Source organism: Archocentrus centrarchus, chromosome 8 (genome assembly GCF_007364275.1).
Source record: "Archocentrus centrarchus isolate MPI-CPG fArcCen1 chromosome 8, fArcCen1, whole genome shotgun sequence".
Classification (NCBI taxonomy): Eukaryota; Metazoa; Chordata; class Actinopteri; order Cichliformes; family Cichlidae; genus Archocentrus; species Archocentrus centrarchus.
Window position 1 is genome coordinate 23507523 of NC_044353.1, and position 22023 is coordinate 23529545.

General features: G+C 41.4%; 4 protein-coding genes across 5 annotated transcripts in view; 1 reads left to right on the forward strand and 3 right to left on the reverse strand.

The window, feature by feature from the left end:
- Window positions 1-57: 57 nt before the first annotated feature.
- On the reverse strand, window positions 58-4824 carry nr5a5 (nuclear receptor subfamily 5, group A, member 5). Its single transcript, XM_030735210.1, has 7 exons — window positions 4617-4824; window positions 3686-3801; window positions 2273-2414; window positions 1210-1967; window positions 907-1026; window positions 675-822; window positions 58-578 (listed from the first exon to the last, which is right to left on the reverse strand). Exons 1-7 carry the CDS (start codon window positions 4714-4716, stop codon window positions 331-333), a joined length of 1632 nt encoding a protein of 543 aa, XP_030591070.1. The 5' UTR covers window positions 4717-4824; the 3' UTR covers window positions 58-330.
- Window positions 4825-6553: 1729 nt separating this feature from the next.
- soul5 (heme-binding protein soul5) lies at window positions 6554-8392 on the reverse strand. Its single transcript, XM_030735252.1, has 7 exons — window positions 8301-8392; window positions 8115-8174; window positions 7909-7990; window positions 7695-7815; window positions 7180-7316; window positions 6915-7078; window positions 6554-6777 (listed from the first exon to the last, which is right to left on the reverse strand). Coding segments are annotated over exons 1-7 (666 nt in total). The 5' UTR covers window positions 8303-8392; the 3' UTR covers window positions 6554-6677.
- Window positions 8393-11159: 2767 nt separating this feature from the next.
- Window positions 11160-14362, forward strand: LOC115784136 (retinol dehydrogenase 8). Its single transcript, XM_030735245.1, has 7 exons — window positions 11160-11311; window positions 12500-12657; window positions 12753-12914; window positions 13012-13191; window positions 13283-13376; window positions 13539-13722; window positions 13845-14362. Exons 2-7 carry the CDS (start codon window positions 12561-12563, stop codon window positions 14052-14054), a joined length of 927 nt encoding a protein of 308 aa, XP_030591105.1. The 5' UTR covers window positions 11160-11311; window positions 12500-12560; the 3' UTR covers window positions 14055-14362.
- A 370-nt stretch (window positions 14363-14732) lies between these two features.
- notch3 (notch receptor 3) overlaps window positions 14733-22023 on the reverse strand; it is a 29488-nt gene continuing 22197 nt past the window's right edge. The window contains exons 21-33 of one of the 2 annotated variants that reach the window (XM_030735177.1): window positions 21882-22014; window positions 21548-21805; window positions 21324-21436; window positions 20681-21210; window positions 20262-20588; window positions 20031-20170; window positions 19724-19946; window positions 19492-19582; window positions 19231-19399; window positions 18813-19117; window positions 18542-18689; window positions 18314-18411; window positions 14733-18213 (exon numbers count right to left, since the gene is read on the reverse strand). In XM_030735177.1, coding sequence (XP_030591037.1) covers window positions 16738-18213; window positions 18314-18411; window positions 18542-18689; window positions 18813-19117; window positions 19231-19399; window positions 19492-19582; window positions 19724-19946; window positions 20031-20170; window positions 20262-20588; window positions 20681-21210; window positions 21324-21436; window positions 21548-21805; window positions 21882-22014 — 4011 coding nt within the window. In that variant the 3' untranslated portion in view covers window positions 14733-16737. Of the gene's footprint in view, window positions 18214-18313; window positions 18412-18541; window positions 18690-18812; window positions 19118-19230; window positions 19400-19491; window positions 19583-19723; window positions 19947-20030; window positions 20171-20261; window positions 20589-20680; window positions 21211-21323; window positions 21437-21547; window positions 21806-21881; window positions 22015-22023 lie in introns of those variants that run through there. The other variant, XR_004020272.1, reaches the window with a different exon arrangement.

Below are 22023 nucleotides of genomic sequence, written 5' to 3' on the forward strand. Positions count from 1 at the left end.
AGACATACATACATGTAAAAACAAAACCTTTATTCAATGATGCCTTTTTCTTTCCTTTTTGAACAGTTAAGCTCATCCTTATTACTGAAAGCATCGTGCTAGTTCATGGATTTCTCAAGAATACTGTTAAAGAAATTACTGGGCTGTTTGGCTGTGGTAATACTGCAGATAATAGAGACTTTGCCAAAGCATTGCATGGGTAAGCAAATACTTCTATTCACTGACAATCTGTGATCACATAGCCGGATGTGAAAGACATGTACCAAACTTTACAGCAGCATACTCTGGCTACTCTGTTATCACTGGAGTTTGAGTAGCGATAATGTCTTCTTAGCTGTGCTTGGTGTGCAGCATCTCTGTAAGTAGGGAATTACAGGGCAAATCTCCTTGAAGATGGCGCTGGTACAAATAGTCCTCAACTTGCAAGCTAATGCTGCGAACTTCAGGCAGCCGAAGAAGCAGCTGACCAAACTTGTCTGAATGTCCTGGATGACTTTGCTGAGTGTACTCCATCAGCGCCCTGTTGACTCTCTCCTGAGTCTGCTCCACCTGCCTGCGGTTATACACTGACTTCACATCTAGAGCAGAAAAAAAATTCCCACACCACACAAACATAATCAGTGTTGATCAAAAGCTAAACTGGATGTGTTCTCAACAACAACAAAAATGCTCACCAGGGTTAAATAGCACTAGGTATTTGAGACAGACAAACTCATGTCTGTCCAAATGGAGTGCCTTAAGTTTGGACACTAGGTCTTGGGTCCTCGATACCAGGCTGCTTAGTGTCACTCCTGCCTGGGAAATGATGGTTGATACCTCAATCTGCATCAGAATGAGACAAAGAATATGAACAGTATTACCTTTATTTCTTTGAAAAGATTAGAATGCAGCATTTTGTCCAGAAACCTGTTGTCCTGTGACCAGATATATGCAGCCTTCCTTGCCATAGGTCACTTGTCTACACAGGTGATCGAGTACCAGCAGCTCACTCCAACAGCTCTGCAACAGCACCATTTGATCTTCCACCTATTTGTAATAGTTCATATTTAGTTGCAAATTAAAGGTTATAATGGATAACTACCAGTAAAGAACACAACAAATTTAAGAGTTAATGCGACAGGTTTGCTCTAACAGCTAATTAGTCATTTCTAGTACTACCAAACTGTTATATCCATTTAATATGTATCCCACGTTTTAATGATTCATCACCTTGAGCTCCTTGAAGAGGGCACTGTTTCTGGCCCACTCCACAAGGCAGAACAGAGTCTGGTCAGCCATTTTGCACATGATGCTGAATGTATTCAGACAGTCATGTTTGCCTCGACTGGCCTGTTCTCTCTGAAGACTGGCCAGAACTTTGGCACACAGCTGGCTCTCATCCTGTTCACCCTCCAGGAGTTGACTTAAGAAGTTCGGTGTAAGACAGGCTGATGAAGGGTTGGTTGGAGTTTGGGTGGGAGTCTGGGAAACAAAGGTAGTTGAGCTTCTTGTTGAATAGGCTGGTGATTCTAGTGAACTTCTTGGTGTGAATAAAGTGTTTGGGGTTGAATGCACTGTATAGTTTACAGTAGCTGGGCTGTAGCTAAAAGGCATTTCTAGTTTCTCCTGGGGGTGTCCAGGGAAGGTGCAGTGGTACAGTCCAGTGTAAGGTAGGGATGGCGGAGTGAGACCTTTGAATGTGTTCACAGTGCAGTCCAGAGGCATGGGTTCACCTGACTGCCTCATGCAAGAAGGATACATGTGGGATTGATTGATAGCGTCAGAAGATGATGGATGACTAATGTGGCTGGTTGTCAGCTGAATGTCATCTGGAGCTTGGGGACCATGTATTTGTGCAGTTTCTACCTTAATCCTGTAGGGAGCAGTGTTTGCTTGGTGATACACCTTTTGCTGTTTCATTTGTCTGTCGTGGCGATAGAGAGGGCCAAATTTATTTCTGCCACCCCTCATACGATTTGCTCGGACCGCTAAGGAGAACATAAAACAAATATTTACTCTTAAACAACAAAATGTACAAGATAACAAAAAAAAAAAAATCCCATTACAATCCCACTCCATTTTGAGAGTTCACAATGTCTCCAAAATACAAAGTCATCATATGTAATATGGGTCACTGCAGGACTGGTTTATGACTTCTTAGATAAGTTTTAAGAGAGAAAAGAACACGTATGCGAATGAAAGAGAAAGCATGTTGCAACTGAGTGGACTACAAGTAGGTTACTGCAGCACGAGTGCATATTTCTGTGAATGAGGTGGTGGCAATGTGCTGTACCTTCTTTCTTCATGCCTACAGCCAAACACTTCTGAAAACGGCAGAATGGACAACGTTTCCTCTGAGAAAGGTTCATGGGGCACCTCTGTTGCTCTGCACAGGTGTAACGCTTGTTATTTTGGACTGAACGTTTAAAGAAGCCCTGCAAACAGAGAGAGACATTGTAAACATTCATTTTCTGGAGACCACCAACCAATAGACATCTACATAAACATCATTATTCTTGCAGAAGTACGGTACACATGTATAGCTTAATTTTGTGATGCTTTTCCAGCCTTTTACTGCAGCGTCTTTCAGTTGTTGTTTTTTTTGAGGAGTTACTCCTTCAGTCTCCTCATTAGCAGGTAAAATGCTCTATAGGGCTTAAGTCTGGAGATTGACTAGTCCAGTCTAAAACCTTCCACTTCCTGCCCCTGATGAACTCCATTGTAGTGTTGGCAGTGTGTTTTGGGTCATTGTCTTGCTGCATGATGAAGGATCTTCCAATCAGTTTGGTTGCATCTTTCTTTAAATTGACAAAAAAAAATGTTTCTGTAGCCTTCTGAGTTCATTATACTGCTGCCACCATGCATGACATCATCAGTGAAGATTAATGAGCCCATCCCAGAAGAAGCAAGCCCAAACCATGGCTTTACCGCCACTGTGTTTCACAGATGAGCTCGTATGTTTGGGATCATGAGCAGATCCTTTCTTTCTCCAAACTTTATCTTTTCCATCACATTGGTAAAAGTTAATATTTGTCTCATCAGTCCATAAAACTTTGCTCCAGAATTTCTGAGGCTTGCCTCTGTACTTGTTGGCAAATTCCAGCCTGGCTTTCCTGTTCTTCTTGCTAATTACTGGTTTGCATCTTCTGGTGAAGGCGCTGTACTTTTGTTCATACACAGTGATGAATTTCTTCTTCAGGACATTCCAAACGGTTGTACTGGCTATGGCTAATGTTTATGTAATGGCTCTGATTGATTTTTCATCTTCTCTCAGCTTCACGGTTGCTTGTTTTTCATACCACAGACAGCTCTCTGGTTTTCATGTCAGTTCCTCCTCTAACTATACATGCACAGTCTGCACGGGCAAAACCCAAATCTGAAACTGAGTGCAGACATTGAGCGCTATTTATTGTCTGAATAATCAGTGTAACAGGAGACACACGGGCAACCTGAGCTTTTGTCTCATATTCATCTTTTAATGTCAAATATTTTCAGTCTACAGCAAAAATAAAGAGATTGGCCTCACTGTTCCAATACTTTTGAAGGGGAGTGTATCTGTAGAATCAGATTGTAGCTATTTGGTGTTTACTGCATTTATGTTGGAATGATAAGTCACTTTGGTTTTCCAGTAAATAAATGTGAGGTGACTTATGGAGGCATAAGAGAATACATATTTTGCACAAACTGCCCAAAATGTATTCTTTACCTTGCAGCTCTCACAGGTGAGCAGTCCATAGTGGTATCCTGACACTTTGTCTCCGCAGACGGGACAGCGCTCCTCTGACTCTGGTCTGCTGTCTGCCTCTGTCTTTTGCTCCTGAGCTGGAGAATGGTAGCAGTAACATTTAATGGTAAGTTTAGATTATGACACAAGCTTCACCTACTGAAGGTGGTCAGCAATGTGGGATTAGCAGAAATAAAAATACTACTTTTTAAAATGTGTTTTTTTTTCAATAGTGTGCAAAGCTGCTGCTTAAACTGAATAGATTTTTCACATCAAGAATGATGAATTTCATATGCTGTAAATGAGCATATGTGATGTAAACTTGATGTAAAATCCTAGATGCCATGTTTACAGCAGTATAATATTTCAAGTCATGTAAAGATGAAGGATAACTAGCAGTCAGACATGAGTTAGAATTCTGTAAAACCCGAAGTGATTGAGGAGACTAGCGTGCTGCGCTGCCAAAATGTAAATGTGTCATCTAACAGGGTTTATTGCTCAGCTGCTGAGAAAACAGCAGGCAGGACATTCCCTTTGCTGCAGACAGCACCTTATCACTTATCACTGAGCTTGATTTGCTTGACCATGATCACAGATATGATCCTTATATAATATCCAGAACTATTCATGCTGTCCTCTGTATCACAGCAGGGAACCATTTTTAAACCTGTCCATTTGTTTGTTTTGTTACGGAAAATGTGGATTTTCAAATGGAAGTGACTACTGGCCTTCATGCAGGACTGCATAATATGCAGTACATTTGCAGACTCTGTTAAAACCTGCTTCAACTTTCATAGTGTGAGCTTTCTAACATAGGTGCTTTCACACAGAACTGTACTGTTTCAAAATATATGTTCTGACCCCTACACAAAATCCCACAATCTACTGATATCCACTTCCATCTAGTACTCACATGTTGATGATCCCTCCAAATTTATCAGATCCTCTGAGTGGTTACCAGGGTCGTGGACAAGAGGCTGGGGCTGGGGTAGATGATAACCAGGTAGGTCCATTTTGATAGTGGGACATGGACTCCACGGTCAGTCCAGTTTGAACTTCATTGTAGCAGAGATCAGGAGACCAGACAGACACTGCAGGTGGCAGGTGAGCAGGCCCAACAGCGGCAGTGGACTGATCTTGTTTAAGGCCCACATGTGGACTTTGATCTGCAGCGAGTGTCATAAAACCTCTCCTGATTGGCACTCCTACCAGCTAATCAGTCAGCAAGCAAGCCAGTCAACCGTCCATTGGAAAAAGTCACAAAGCCACCTGCTGGAATCTTACTGCAGTGAAATCAACTCAGTAGCACTGAACTATAAAATCACTGCATTCAAACTACAGACAATCAGATTTTATTTGTCAGTTCCTGCATTTTCTTATGATTTGAAGCTAATAATGCAGTGGCTTGGTGACTGAAGAGTGGATTCTAGCAGCAGTGTAAAGATACTCCAACAAGAGTCAAAATCTAATTTGCTGTCACTCGGAAATATGTGTATAAATAAGTGTTACCAGCAAGATGAAGATTAATTTTAAATTTGAAAAATAAAGAGAAAATAAAAAAAAATTGGCCTCTGTGAACAATCTTTTATTTAAGTAGATTGACACACTGGTTTTAACTTAGCAGAAAAGGTGTTTGGTCTTTCTTTGCTGTAATGCTTCTGGGCAATAAATCTTATACCGTTGGAAAGCTTTTTCATTTCCCCTTAAATGGTGCCTCACTTGTAAGGAAATACATTTGTGGGTTGAGCAGCAGAGTTGAGTATGTGGGTTGTGCCAAATCTTCTCTGCCAGTGCCAAACCACTTATTCTGCTACTGACTCTTGTTTGGTGCCGTTTACCGAATTAGATTGAAATCTTAAGAAATCAAATTGTCGTTTTAACAATTTACTTATTGAACAAACAGCAGAACCATACACAGCCAAAACAACCTGGCACCTCCTCCTCATGCTGATCCCCAAGCTTGGTCACACACCACTGTGGGATGGCATCCCATTCTTCAACCAGCATTTGTTGCAAGTCAGCCATTGTGGTTGTGTTGGTCACTCTGGCAAGAACAGCACACCCACGCCGATCCCACAAGTGTTCAGTCGGGTTGAAGTCAGGACTGCAGGCAGGTCATTCCATCCTCTCCGCTCCCAAATTCTGGAGGTAGCCTGTGATAAACCCCACTCTGTGTCATCTTGGAGGATAGAGTTGCAGAATCTCATCTCAATAGCTCTTTGCAATGAGATTGCCTCCGACGTTGACAAACCAGATAATCAGCACCCGGTGTACCAGGAGCTCAAAAAAAAGAGTCAATAGCAGAATAAGCTGTTTGGCATTGGCAGAGAAGATTTGACAAGTTTTCAACCCACATACTCGACTCTGCTGCTCAGCTGCTTAGTCCATCATAATGTGATTATTAAACTAATCATAGGTTTTTATGTATAGTGTTGCAAAATGAACATTAAAGGAACAATATTTCCCCCTGAAATGTAGTGGCACAAAAGAAGACTGCAATTATATTATCCCAAATTTCCAACTAGCATTCCAGGTGATGAGATGCCACAAAGCAGCAAAATGTGAAAGACTGTTTTAGTGACCTATATTCCTGAGCCAATGGCATGGCACCTGCATATTAGCTAGTAAAGGAGTCTCTTTATTTTTCAGTCTCCTCCTTCATTAATTTAATGGGCAGGGTTTAGAATTCTGGAAGCAATTGTGCAGCTTAGTAGTGCCATCTAGTGGCATTGAATAAAACTGAACAAGAGTGAGATTTGATCTTTTTTTTAATTTTTTCATCCAACGCTGTCACGGCAGCTGCTGTAGGATTACTCCACAAAGGTGAATTGATTTGAAACAATCAAGGAATAAATGCAAAAAAAAACTTTATTGAATGGAAGGAATGGAAGGACAAGATGGTGTTAAATTGCAGAGATACGGTGTATCAACTTATATTTTTGCATGGTGCTCACAATTTCCAGCAGAAAAGAAATTAGTTGGTTTCCTCACTGCTGCTGCTGCTTTCTCTACACACCGGCTCATCATTGGCAACAAACCAGACCTCGTTGTGCCGGTAAAACAGTGTCATTGGACTGCAGGACCACACAGGAACACAGACGCACACAAATTTACATTAGAATACGAAAAATCAGAGAATACTAAAAAAACAAAAGTTGCTGTGATGCTTTGCCATTTTTTTTTTTCCTTCTAATGATGGCGATTAGTTTACCTGTTATATCCAACACCAAAGTGGAATCCTTTTTTGTATTCTGCTTTGACTAAGTCAAGGGCATCGGACAGCTCTTTCGCTTTCTTGCTGTCAGAATAGGTCGTCATCCATCCTCCGTAGCTCTTCACATACACTTTCATATCTGGAGTGTCACTGATGTACACCTACAAGTCAGAAGAGCGTCATCATCTGCCATAGCTTTTTGCCGGATTCGTGGGGTACCACACGTTTTCCTACTGTTTGTTTTTGAGTTTGAAAAACTTACGTCTGGATTAGTAGGTTTGGGGGGATTTTTCTGATGTTCAGCTGGCAGCAGGAAACTCATTGTATAGACGCCCATTTCCCAAAATCTCTTGTATGGCATTTTCAGAATAACAGGACTGGTCATTTGAATTGTCTCTCCTGAGGGCAGACAAATATTTCTGAGACTGGTAACAAACAGCAAATGCACACACAAAACCTTTCTTACTAAAATATCGAGGAAAACCACCGGACGGTCTCTGCTCCCTGTTTATGACTAAATACAGTAATTATGTCTGGTCAAAGGCCATTTTAAATTTAGGTGTACCACATGTTCAAACAAAGGCTGGAAAACTACTTTAATGCCAGCTGTGGTATTTGGTACCTCTTATATGCTGTATGCAAATTGCGTATGTTTATCGTTATGCTCAGGTATCGTCTGAAAAGAAAACCCTTTTATATTTTATAATATATTTTTATAATATCTGTGTTGATATAGATAAATGAAAAACATAATTGAGTAAATACACGCATACGCACCCATGCTGTTGTCACCAGTGATGTATTTATACAGTCGATTAAATGCCGCTGGTGCTGCCATTTCCATGAGAAAGTTTTTCTCCTGAGTTGAAACCCATTTCACAGAGTCATAGTGACGCACCTGAAAGACACGAACAAACACATTTTTGCTGGCCTTTCTTTTCTATAGCTTTGGTACTCCTAAAATGTGAAAAGCTTTCCTTCTGACACTCACCTCGTATTCTGCCGTCTCACAAATCAAATTGAACAGGAGACACTGCTCTGTCTCAAAACAGAATGTCAACTCAGAGGAGTTGCTGTGAAATTAGGGAGGAAATGACTTTTTAAAGGAGATATGCACATCATTAGCAATAACTACCTGTTGACAGGTACTGACTAAAACTGTGATCAAGATCTTCAGTTCAAATTCAGCATTCTTACCCAACTCTGGCCTCAGCTGTCAGAGCCAACAGAACGCAAACAAGTCCTGAGACAAAAATCCTGAAGCACACATTTAAAATTAACTTACTTGTCTACAAACAGGACTTTATAACATTTTCACTTATTTCATGCATTATATAGAATTATTTGCTTTAAAGACCTTCTGGAAAGGAAAACTGTACTTACATCCTGACTGTTGAGTTGTCTGCTTTCAAAAATGGAGTGTTTGTAGTCTGGTCCAGAGCTCTGGTTATGAAAACTGACCACGCCCTACAGCTAGAACACAAAACATCCCACTGGAATACAAAGCAGTAACAAGAGAAGCTGGAAGGAATTATGTGCCAATGAAATGTTCTCCCCATGCCTGTGTGGGCTCTCTTTGGGTGCTCCAGCTTCCTTCCCACAGCCCAAAGACGTACAATTAGTGGAGTTAGGACAATTGGTGATTCTAAATTGCCCATAGGTGTGAATGGTTGTCTGTCTCTGTGTGTTAGCCCTGTGACAGACTGGTGACCTGTCCAGGGTGTACTCTGCCCCTCACCCTATGGCAGCTGTGATAGGCTCCAACAGAACCACAAGAGCACAAATAACAGCAAAAACAACAACAAATAAGCAGATTAGTTGATGATCCAGTGGCTGAATGCTGATGAGTAAAATTACCATTGGAAATAATAATTGTTATTAAGTGGACTTCATAATTGGCTCACACTTGAACAAATAGGGCCCCAAGAGTGCAACAGCACAACAGGTGGTGCTAATTGTGACAGATCAAGTGCAGCATTAGATCAAATGTTCATATCTAGTTCTAGTTCCCATGCTATACTATTTACGCCCATATTGTGAAAAAAATGTCTCAATTTATCCCCTTGGCACTGGTATATACAGACAGAGACAAAGACGTGACCTAGACGGAAATGATGGACCATGTGATAGTGTTTTGTGCCTTCGAAACACCAAATCCCAGTTGATTGTTCCCATTTACAGAAAATTCTTTTAGTCACTAGACAAAAAGTCCAGTCACACCCATGGAGGCACTTTGGTGCACGAGAAGGTTACATGGGAACTTTTCCATTATTATGAAATTGTTACTCAGATATGTAACAGCTGATTTAAATGAGGTGACAACAAATGTAAAATTTAAATTAGAATTTTTAGAAGTAATTAGAATTTGAATGATCTAAAAACTAATTCAATTCAATTTTATTTATATGGCGCCAAATCACAACAAACAGTCACCTCAAGGCGCTTTATATTGTAAGGTAAAGACCCTAAAATAATTACAGAAAAAACGACACCCTATGAGCAAGCACTTGGTGACAACGCGAAGGAAAAACTCAATTTTTACAGGAGTAAACCTCCAGCAGTCATGCTGTGGAAGAGAGCCAGAGATGAATAATAACTAATGATTAAATTAAGAGTGGAGTATAAACAGAGTAAAAAGAGATGAATGAAAAGAAACACTCCATGCATCATAAGAATGCCCCCCCAGAAGCCTATAACTATAAGCTTGATCCAAAAGGTAAGTTTTAAGCTTAATCTTAAAAATAGAGAGGGTGTCTGTTTCCTGAATCCCGACTGGGTGCTGGTTCTTCAGCTCCTTTTTCCTTTTCTTTAAGATAAGGTGGGGCCTAATTATATAAGGTCTTGGTTTTCCTAACTGTGAAAAGTCTAAACATCTGTCACGCAACAAGCAGTAATCCTAAATTGAACACATTCATCTGAATAGTACCATAAGCTTGCAGTACACACTGTGATATTTCCTTTCTGTTACCAGTCTGAAAAGGCCCGTCTGGTTCTGTAGACGTCTATGTTTGAAGCGCTTGAGCATGAAGGTTTTTTTTTTGTTTGTTTCTATGTGTGTGTGTGTGTGTGTGTGTGTGTGCAGCCCAGCCTGCACGCGCTGGCAGGTTTCACTTGCCTATGGCGTTTAAAGCTGATCTGAATGCCTGAACTCGGCCCAAACTAAACTGCATATTCCAGCCAATCTGCAGTTTGCCCAAGGACAAAATAGTCATAGTTTCACTCAAGCCTGTGTGTGAACCCTACAAATATATCACAGAATAGAATTTTATACTTTCAAGGACAAATTCAGGGATAGAAGTTAAAGCGTAAAAACAAACATAAAACAAATAAGTAAAAATGCAGTGATAATTAATGCGATGTCTTTGTTTTGAAACGTGCAGAAGTTGACATTTTAATTCAACCCAGCAATAGTACAGTCAGAGTGGGGTTTGGATTGGGCAATCTACCACACAGATGTGAATGTGCAACTGAGAGAGAAGCAAACTGTTGCTGTGAGCATGTCAGCTCAGCCAAACTGCAGCGTGTAAATAAAGACTGAAATTTAAAAAAAACTCACCTCACTCTCAGTTTAGTGTTTTGTCTGTCTGTGAGGAAACTTTCAAAAATAGATAATGTGCCTTCAAATAATAATTAAGAACGTATTTCCTGTTGTTATGCAACAGTTGTTAAAGTGTTTTTCCTCAATTTCCACGCAATCATTTCAAATTTTTAGTTCAGAGTTCTTCCAGTATAGTAAAGTCCTGCTTTTACATGTTTGTCATGCACATATTGCTGAGTTTGGTTCCTGCGTTTAGGTTAACAAAATTCCCTTTATGCTTTATGACACGCTGACTTTTTACTTGCACTTTGATTTCAACACAAAGAACTACTTTTATAATGACCTTACTAAGTGCAGTAACATGTTTTAAATATATACACAGAAAGATGTACACTTCTGCGTTTATTTTGTTTAAAGTGTGCCCCACAGTGGCCACAATGACGAACTGCAACACCACGTTAAATGAGTGTATGAATGTGGTATTTTCCACGGACTACAACGGGAGGACTAGATTTCGTTTTACAATACGACTTTGTTACCAAGTCATTTTTAGAATTAGACATAATTTATAATTGATTAACATTTTCAGGGTCATAGGGCTGCTGCAGCAACGACAACAATCACCAACCACAGTGTGGCTGCAGTTTTTAAAGGAGTTGTTTTAATCTAAAGAACTACAACTCCCACATTCTGAGACGGCCCGACTGACCGACCTTAGATAATCCCGGGTTTATGTAGCCATGTCCCATTCTTGTCTCTCCTCTCTCAATGGTACAGTACGAAGTTCAATGAGCTACTAGTTTATTTCAGCCGCTTTAGGTCCGCTGCTGTGAAGAAGGCGCCGCTCGCTCCACAGGTTGGTAAATTCTAGTATCACCTACAAGCAAAACTGCATGCATCCACGTCTCGACTTGATTGCGGTGAACTCGTCCTGCGGGGATTTACAGTGTCTGCTGTCGGCTGCAGTGATAGTTAATCTTTAGGTGTGGCGTCACTGCAAATTGTGTATCAAGTATTGTTTTCAGATGTTAAATCATTTTTCCTCTTGCTTGGAGATTTAATTTATAACTGCTTACCAATAACCTCTAAATCAACCTGATTTTAATATATGAAATATTAACATTCATTACACCACAGACTTGATTTCCAGAGGTGTTATTATATTCTTTTCAACTTGCAGGTTCTTGAAAGTGGGGCATTTATTATATGTCCTCATGCTAAGGAGACATTTTGGTTCTGTTCTGAAGAGGCATTGGGCTTTTGTAGGCAGATAAACATTCCAGCACACATTAATCTGATTAGAGCCAATGTAATCTTTGAACAAAGAACAAAGAGACTGGCCTCAATATTAATACTTAACCTCAGCCAGTGCATTTATCATGTGGATGCAGGACTCAAATTCAGACTTCAGGGACATAACAAAAAAACAAACCTTTATTTAGACAGCACAATAGTACAAAAAATGGTAGCCGATAAAAGTCCGTGAATATAACTAGGAAGCTCACTATGGAAGACAACAGGAACACAGTATGGTATTATAAGGAAGAGCAGCAAACTGAGGGTTTAAATACACACAAGGTCATTGAGGAAATGGGAAACATCAGGGCACACAGGGAAACTAATCAGGGAAAACAAGACCAGGAAAACAAAAATAAATGCAGCATACATGAGACAAGAGGGTTTCAAAATAAAACGTGAAAATTATAACAAGAGAACACAAAGATGGAGACTTGACAGCAAGATACGGGGAAATACAGGCGAGAAGGATAAACTAGGAATTAAATATAAAGCATAACTACAAACAGGAACCAGACTGCACAAGGTGACCTAAGAAAACCTGAGAACATAATCATAAAAAACCCAACCAGGAAATATTTGCTATATGTAAAACAATACAAAACCCAAAATGCCGTAAACACAAGAATCCAAATTTTGATCAGGTATTTTCCTTCCATCCATCCATCCATCCATCCATCCATCCATCCATTTTCTTCTGTTTATCAGGGTCAAAAATATTCCTTTAATAATATTTCTATTTTCTCAGCATTGTTTGACTGATCAGTCAGGTTCCTCCACCTGAACCTTGAGGTCAAAGGTCAACGAGCATGGTGACCCGAAGGGTGCTAGTGACTGGGTGTTCTTCTGGCATTGGCTTGGCTGTGGCCACACGGCTGGCCAAGGATGAGCTCAGACGGTTTAAAGGTCAGCCGGTCACTCATCTCATACAGCACAGTAGTTGGTAGAAGTAACCATCATTGCTGACAGTCAGTGTGTTCCTTTTTTTTTTTCTGAGGCAGTGGTGGCCACAATGAGAGATCTTGGGAAACGGGGGCCCTTGGAGAAAGCAGCAGGTGATTCCTTAAACAAAACCCTCGAAATCAAAGAGCTGGATGCCTGCTGTGAAACCTCCATCAAAAAATGTATCAACAGCCTGCCGAACAGACGGGTGGACATTCTTGGTCTGTCTTTGCTCTATCTTATAGACAAACTTTAAATGAATTTAAGATTTCTTTACAAGTATACAGTTTGCTAACATGGTGTGTTGTGTTGTTACAGTAAACAATGCTGGTGTTGGCATGATTGGGCCGCTGGAGTGCCAGAGTATCGATGCCATGAAGGAGCTCTTTGACACAAACTTCTTTGGTCTGGTGCGTCTGGTGAAAGAGGTGCTGCCTGACATGAAGCAGCAGTATAGTGGCCATATTGTGGTGATGAGCAGTGTCATGGGAATACAGGGTGCGTTTGTTTGCGCTAGGAAAAATTTCAGGAGACGCATGCAATTTAAGGAGACCTAAAAGCTAATGTCTTTCATAACATTTCCACCCAGGACTTCTGTTCAATGATGTCTACTCTGCCTCCAAATTTGCTGTGGAAGGATTTTGCGAAAGCCTGGCAGTGCAAACGCTGAAGTTTAACATCAAGTGATTACATGTCCTGAACAAATCCTTCAGTTTTAAAAATGCAGCCATCCCACAACTAAAACTTGAGTTATCAGTAAGGCACATTGGTAAGATACATGAAAACCTAATGACTGTGATGGGACAGTGGTCCTAGATTTATGTTTTTTATCTCCTTGTTACAAGGACAACTCTAGTGGAACCTGGACCTGTGGTGACGGAGTTTGAAAGAAAAATGTATGAAGCTGCTGAGAAGATGGATCTGTCAGGGACAGATGAAGAGACTGCCAGGATCTTCAAGGAGCTTTACCTCCCATACTCTAAAAAGATCTTCATGTCTTTAAGCCAGACACCAGAAGAAGTGGCTGAGGCAAGTGGTGACAAGCTTGTTTTTGTTTCACTTAAAAAGTTCAGTAAAATAATTCCTTTTTTTTTTTTTTTGTGAAAAATCATAAAGCGTGTTTTTCATTTTTTTTTGCTTTAATATTTCAGCAAACATTTAAAGTGATCACAGCCAAGGACCCTCCTCTGCGTCACCAGACCAACAGATTGTACATGCCCATGACTGCACTGAAGCACGCAGATCCAACCGGCCGACTGCCTCTGGACACGTTCTATAAGATGATCTTTAAACACGACCATGTATTCAATGCTACGCTTGGTGTTCTGCGCATTCTGCAGAGGAGGGCGGGAAAGAAATAAAGATTTTATTGTTGCTTAGATTAGAAGTATTATTCAGAAGAAGACAGTCCTTGAGTGTGATAGCTGGGACTTTATTTTATGATCTTTATATGATATATTTATAACATCCACCTGTAAGTCGACAGAGTGTCATTCTGAGCAACAGTATCTATAGCACTGGCCATTTTATCAGTCCAGTAGTAACTTTAAAAGTTGTGTTATGACTCACTTGTGTAATATTTGTGAACTCAACTGTCTAACAAAATTTCCCTCATTCCTGTAATTTTAGGTGAAACAAGAAGTTTTATTATACTGTAATGACAAAATCTTAATGCAAAACTATTAAAATTATATGTCATTATATAAATTGTATGTCTATGATTTATCCTATGACTTAACCAAAAAAAATAAATAAAAATCATCAAATACTTACTGAACACAAGGACTCAAAAATGTAGTTCCCTAAAGATTTATTATAAGTAACTTATTTTACATCTTTTGACTGTAGAAAGAAAAATGTAGAAAGGTTTTATGTACAAGGATTTTGAACTATTTTTAAGTATGTATGGAAATTAATGATAGAAAATATCTATGACTGTTCTACTAACATGAAACCAAAAAAAAAAAAAAAAAAAAAAAATATATATATATATATATATATATATATATATATATATCAGTCACAGCCTCAGCCTGAAATAATGCTAAATGAAGTACATTTTATTTTTGTCCTTTTTAGTACACAACAATCATTTTAGAAACATACGATTTCTCAAGCAGTGATCTACCCAGAACAAACATATTTACAAACAGAACTTGAGAGATTGAAATGTACAAAACACTTAGTGCGGCCTGGTAGAGAAATTGTAAAACAAGTTATATATAAAAATAAACAACAAATAAGCCAGAAAAAAAAAAATCTGTTTTCATTGTAAGTAGGATGTGAACTGGACTGTGTTTCTCAGGTCTGGCAGAACAGTAGCTGATTCTATAATGAACACAATAAACAATAAATGAAACATATACTTAGTCTATGACACACTAAAGTGGTGGCCAACTCATTTCTGTTCACGGTGTCACAAAATAAACATGCAAAACTTACTTTCATAAAATTCTACTATTATTGTCTGACTTTATGTTGAAATGCCCACAAAATGTTAAGGAAAGGATAACCTCTATTCAACAATGTCATGTGGAAATAAGAGAGTTGGTCATACATTACACTGGGTGTTAGCTAGATGACAAGAGTGTCATCTCAGAATTTTGTAAAAAGTTATAGGGCACAACACTACATGGTAGTGTTTTTTTTTTTTTTCTCTCCTTCGGCTCTACTTTAACAATCATCTTAAGATGTAACCACACGGCCCCTGGACTGATACTACTGTAGATGCAGGGGTACTCTCCCACTGCATGCCATAAAACATCTCCCTGAGGAGTGACAGCGCATAAGCAGTTACAGCCCAGTAGCCACACCCTCACGCTGACCAATACACTACCACCGACACTCCAAAGACAAGTAAGAGTGCCACTGAGATCCCAACTGCTACAGTCCATATAATCTGATCAGTGACATCACAAGCTTAACAAATTCTACCAGTCTGTGTTCTGTCATGAGTTGGATCCTACAGAACGGTACAGAATCCAGACTCAACAAGACCAGCAAAATGGAGGAATGTTTTGCAGGGAAGACTCATAAAATAGCAGCTGATACAAGCAAAGCTTAACATATCTGAAACGGTGTTTAAAAAAAAATACACAGAATATAAAACAAAGTAAAACATAACGGCAGTGAGCGGCTGATTTTATAGGCAAAACAGTTCTATTTGAAATGTTTCGTTTAAAATGAATATAAACATGCTTAAAAAACTGAACCTTATCAGGGCTGGCAGTACGACTGGCCAAACACCGGTGTGTCAGTAAGAAGCTACAAATGAAAGGATTAACTAAAACTTTACTCTGCTGATTCATTTTGAAAGGTGATAAAGAAATTTACCATGGATTAAATGCCACCCACATATCATAAATATCAATTTTGATCAAATGTTGTACTCGACACACACTTGCCTTAACGGGCTGGTCGTTCGAAGTGCTTCAGAGACACTCGTCTACATTCTTGTTCATAATACTCATATGGAAAACAATTATTTACCACAATTCAATTGAAGATATCACTACTGCAGAGCAATTCTTGAAATGTTTTTTTTTTTCTTTTTTCATTTGAACCAGTTTATCATCTTGGGGGTGACACTTTATATGAGAAGCTAGGACAGAGAGAAGCAACTAAAAAGTAGTTTAGATAGATAAAAACAATAAATAAAAATAAATGAATTCCCTTCAGCATTTCACTTTTCCTCTTATCTACTTTTAAATGTTTGTTAGTTTTTAGGAGAGTGTCCCAAAGTCTTTGAAATGAAAGACTTGGTTTTCTTCATATACTTTTTTTTTTATAATAAAAAACAAGTCCATCTGTGACAGAATTACTTCATTAAATTGTCTGCTGTTTTTTTTTTTCAGACAACACACATATCCCTTTACTTTTTTTTCTCTGCAAAAGTGACTAGCAGACAATCCTCATGACAAACAGTCAATCCAAATCCAATGAAAATCTTGGAAACAGGCTGACAGATAAAAACACAGACAGGCCCAAGAGCCAGTCCACAAATTCTTTCACCCTTGGTCCATTTTCAAGCAGAGGCTATGATCTTCATGCAAAAACCTGCATCTTGCCATTGGCCTCTGGAATTTGAGTAATTTGGGTCTGGGCAGGGACAACCACTGCTGGGCTGGGTGTGGAATCCGACCAATCAGAGACGCAGTGAGGAGAAGGACTGGACCAGTGCTCAGGAGACTCTGGAGAGGGCGTCAGGTAAGGGTGCTCATTGGGCAAACGAGGGTAATGCTTGGGTGTGGCATCCATTGTGGATGAATAGCTGTGCTGGGAGGGAGGGGTTGGGTAATCCTCCTTTCCTGCCATGCTACCACTAGGCTGGGAGGGGAGCGCCTGAGTGGGCTGGGCTGCTGATGTGGCTGCCTGTGGAGGCTGAGCAGGAGGCTGTGGCTGGGAGGACTGCTGAGGCATCTGCTGCTGGAAGAAGGATGGTGGGGCTTGTGAAGTCTGGGGTGTCGGTGGGGTGGAAGCCATGCTTTGCTGGCTGGTAATGTGATTAATGAGCTGTTGCTGTGGCTGCTGCTGTTGCTGCTCAGCAATCGAAGGCAACTTAACAGGGCTTATTGTGGGTGTGGAGATAACAGGTGTAGGCTGAAGCATGGGATTACGGTAGATCTGCTGTTGGTGCAACAGCATGCCTTGTTGCTGCATGGCTGGACTCTGAGGATGCATGCCTGCCTGGCTGCTCTGCACAATATTCACTACCTGCTGACCACACTGGGAGGAAGGGGGCATCCGGTTGTGCCAATCAAAGGGTACACTGACAGGACTTACCATGCCCATGTTTAGCCCCATCTGGCCTGAACTCAGCACATAGCCATGGTTGATATCTGAAGCCATAGAGACACGTCCCTGTAAGGACATTCCTCCACCTCCTAGATCATTGAGTTGGGCTAGAGACACAGCAAAGGGGCCACCTCCGTCTAACATGCTACCATGTACCATTGGAGTGTTTGGGACAGACACTGAGGAGTGGAAAAGCCCCGGTGACTGCATGGCCACAGGAGAAGTGGGGTTGGTGATGTAGCCAGCATTGCTAGCTCCCCCATGGGGTGAGTCCAGTGAGTCAACTGGGGACAGAGTAACAGAGCTCTCCAGTAAGGCACTCTGCATGTCCAGGGTTAGCTTCTTATTGCGGGCCTTCACTGAATCCTTCAGGCTAGTCGAATGCTGGCCTCCCAGGCTAGAACCTTTGGCCCCAGGGCGACGGTTTTTCTTACCCTGTGGGGTGTTCTTCAGATTAGGTAGAAAGGCGCTGGGAGGGCACATAAGAGGAGACAAAGTGTGTCCCCCAGTGAGGTGGTGACCTGCTCCCCCATGGCCCTGGGGGCTCCTCACTGTGTTATATTCATCAAGAAGCTGTACAATGTCGTGGTGCATACGCTCCTGAGCAATATCTCTTGGCAACCTGTCCATATGGTCTGTGATTTCTCTGTTTGCAAAGTGAGCTAGCAAAACCTTCACAGCCTCACAGCTGCCTTCACGGGCTGCGAGGAACAGAGGGGTTTCCTCCTGAAAACAGAAAAATAAATAGAGTTTGTTAGACAGAAACCCCTGTGAACGGTGAACTTGTGAAAAAGTGTGGTTAAAACAATATAGATGAATGACATACCTTGAGATCTTGCATATCTTTGTTTGCACCGTTCTTGAGCAAGGCAACAGTGGCATCCACATTGTTGACGGCAGCAGCCCAGTGCAAGGCAGATTTACCTAAGACACAACAAACAATTCAAATAAAGATAAATGCTTTCAGTGTAATAATGAAATAGGTTTCAAGGTTTCTTTATTGTCATATATATGTAAACATAATAAATAGGAATGTCTTCATCAGGACACTTACCCAGCTCATCGACTGCATTAACATCAGCGTGACAAGTGATGAGCTCCTCAACCATGCCCTCTACTGCAAGCCGTGCAGCCAAGATCAGTGCAGTGGAGCCATCGTACATACGGGAGTCAAGATCCGTGGCTCGATTTCTGATCAGAATCTAGAAGGGTGTGACAGATTGAATTTGAAATTCTGATTTATAGATAACACAAATGTACTAAAAAGATGTACAGCATTGCAAGGACTGATGTAGCACAACAAATAACCCGTATGTGTTGACTACCTGGAAGACACCCTGTGCATCTGCAGCAACAGCAGCATGTAGTGGGGTGCGTCCCGTGTTGTCCTGAGCATTGGCGTCTGCTCCAGCATCCAGCAGCCTCTTAGCAGCATCAGCACGGGCGTAGCGAGCAGCTAGGTGCAGGGCTGTCTCACCGGTGCGGTCTGTTTGGGCTGCAAGGGATGCACCCTGGTAGATTAGGTCAGAGATGATGTTTGCAGAACACTCCTCATTCTCCTCCTCTTCTGCTACCTCGGACTCTAAGCCACCTCCACAGAATGATGCCAGCATCAGAGGAGTAAAACCATCTGTTAGGAGATGAAAGCAGGCATGTGTGAGTTTATGTCTATTCACTCAAAAGTCACTCAAAATGACAGACAACAGATTAAATGGTAAAACTTTACTCTAGTTCACTACCAACCTGGACCTCGGACATTAACATCCATGCAGTCACTTTCAAACTCTCCTTGAGGTGGAGTGAGGGCCATGGTGGGAGGAACACGGATATCTGCGGCTGCAAGGTGGTGCTGTGTCCACTGTCTGCAGTCCACTGCATCTTCAGTGTCTGAGAGCATATTTGGCTCCTCAACCTGAAATTAGAGGAAGAGAATTTTTTTTTAATGCAAGCACACACGCACACTCTTGTGTGATATGGATATTGCAAATAACTTGCATAACTGACCTTGAGCCTTTTTGCTTCTGGGCAATCTGTGTCTATCCACTGGTCATTATGATCTCCAAGGAGAGATTCCTCCACAGTTTTTGGCATGTGTCTGTTGGCAGATGAATATGTGCAACAATGTAAATCCAAGAGAAAAATTTATTTAAAAAAAAGAAAAAAGTCTAAATTCTAAAAGAAATTCAGTCCCAACATCCCAACAATATGCGTTAGCATATTTGCACGAATAACTTACTTCATTCCCAGAGCATCCTGGCCCACAGGTTCTCTGCGGTTTTTGTTGCTGCTGGGCTCCTTCTTGAGAAAGAAGCCCTCAGGGAACCACAGAGTGCTGTGCTCTCTTTTTCTGCGAGCAATCAACATGCCTATCACAAGGATGACCACAAGGAAAACAGAAGCTATCCCCACCAGCATCAGATAGAACACAAATGGTTCAATGGGTTTAATGATCTTTTCACCTGTGGTGAGAAGAAAAGGAGTAATTACATATTTGTACCTCATTAGTCTTAGTTTCTTTGTGTGTATTAAGTAACCCTACTCACCACGGACTGCTTTTAGGGGGTAGGGGAACTGGAGCATTTCTACTGCTGACAGAGCTCCAAGGTACTCTGCAGCATTGTCAGCTGTAGGGAAACAGTCCTTTGAGCATAAGCGGTTGTCTATTTCTACATAGACTATCGAGCTACAGGAAGAGCAGAGAAGCAAGCGTTTAGTGCAATGTACAATCTACAGGAAAGGCTTTGGCTTTTATATTTACTGTATGCTTGACTGACCCAATGACTTCCTGATGAGGCTGCAGCTCCCGCTTGAGGCGTGTGTTTTCGCGGGTGTAAGGGAGGATCATGGCTTCTCCTTTGCTATCCAGTCTGAAGCGCACTGAAGTGTGTAGGATAGCACTTAATTTCTGAAGAAAAATTGTGCTGGTGCGGAGAAGCTCCTCTGGAGGCATTAGAACGACCAGCACCAACACACCATCGGCAAGACTTTCTGGAACTTTTGGTACACAGTCCAGGCCATCCCACCCACACTCTTCTGTGTTGCAGCCCTGGTCACATTCTCCATCAGCATAGTGGTGGATGCAATAGGTTTCATATATTGGACTGGAGATGACACAAACAAAAGGATCAGCTCAAGTTTTCTCAACTTTATAAATACTAAGAGGTTTCCTCTTAACAGGAAATGTAAAACTCACTTGCAAACTTTCTCCTTGCTTTTGCAGTCAAAGTTGTCATACAGACAGCTAGCGTTGTTACAGGACTCGTCACATTGGCTATTGTTGAAGACACGCCAGCAGTGAGGGTCTCCACAATTAGCCCAGGGGTTCACTGCTAGAGAGCAGTCACCGCCATCCCAGCGACAAGGTAATGTGTTACATTGCTTGTCACAAAAACCATCATTAGCTTTGCCATGACAGTCTGCCAGAGGGCACGAGGGGGCCGGTGGGTCAGTGGTTCTGCTGCGCTGCTCACACCGTTTACCTTGCCATCCACTGAGACACTGACAGTAAAAGAACGGGATGTTGGTCTCTTCAGTGCATATTCCTCCATTGCGGCACGGCATAGCTGAGCATCCTTCACTACTGCGATGCTGACACTGGGGCCCGCCATAACCTGGTAGGCATGTGCAACGAGCCCCTCTTGTGGTAAGTGAACAGCTACCTCCATTGTAGCAGGATAGCTCCCGACAGGACATGCTTCTTTCACAATTAGACCCCGTGTAACCCTAAGACAGACATAATTAATAGGCTTATTAATATATACTTTCAAATCAAGAATGCTGTAATTCAAAAATTCGGACATGAAATTAGGTGCTTTAACTCTTAAATTTACACTTACAAGTTGGCATGTGCAGGTGTATCCCTGGGGAGAGCTGCTAGCTATTGAACAGGCTCCTCCATTCTGACAAGGCTGAGACTCACACACGCTGAACCTACTCTGGCACCTCCGACCTAAAAGACAATATATTAATAGCTCTACAGCTGGAAAAGAATATCTGTTTGTACAATAAAAGAGCATTGTGACGGTACGTGGAGAAGGGGAATTGTTAGTAGCAGTCTAACCTGTGAAGCCAGGCTTGCAGACACACTGATAGTCATTGGGCAGCTGGATGCAATCAAGACTGTTGGAGGGAATGCAGGGGTTAGAGAGACACTCGTTTATGTCTCCTTCACATCTTTCTCCTGTGAAACCAGGGGGGCAGTTGCAACGATATCCACCCACTCTGTCCACACAGGTGCCATTATTTAGGCACTTAGGAGGAGCACTGCGCAGCCTCAGGTGTGGTGCACAGTCATCCTCATTGATCTCACAGAGAACACCTTTAAAAGGACAGATATACACATTTATTTTATAGTCACATAAGCATAGGGTTTTGTTTTATATGTGTTTACATACCCAGTGTACCAGGGGGACAGGAGCAGATGTAGTGCCCCACCAAATCAATGCAAGTGCCTCCATTCTGGCAGGGATGAGACTGGCACTCATTGATTTCTATCTCGCAGTCCTTTCCGGTGTAACCTGGCATACACTGTAAGGA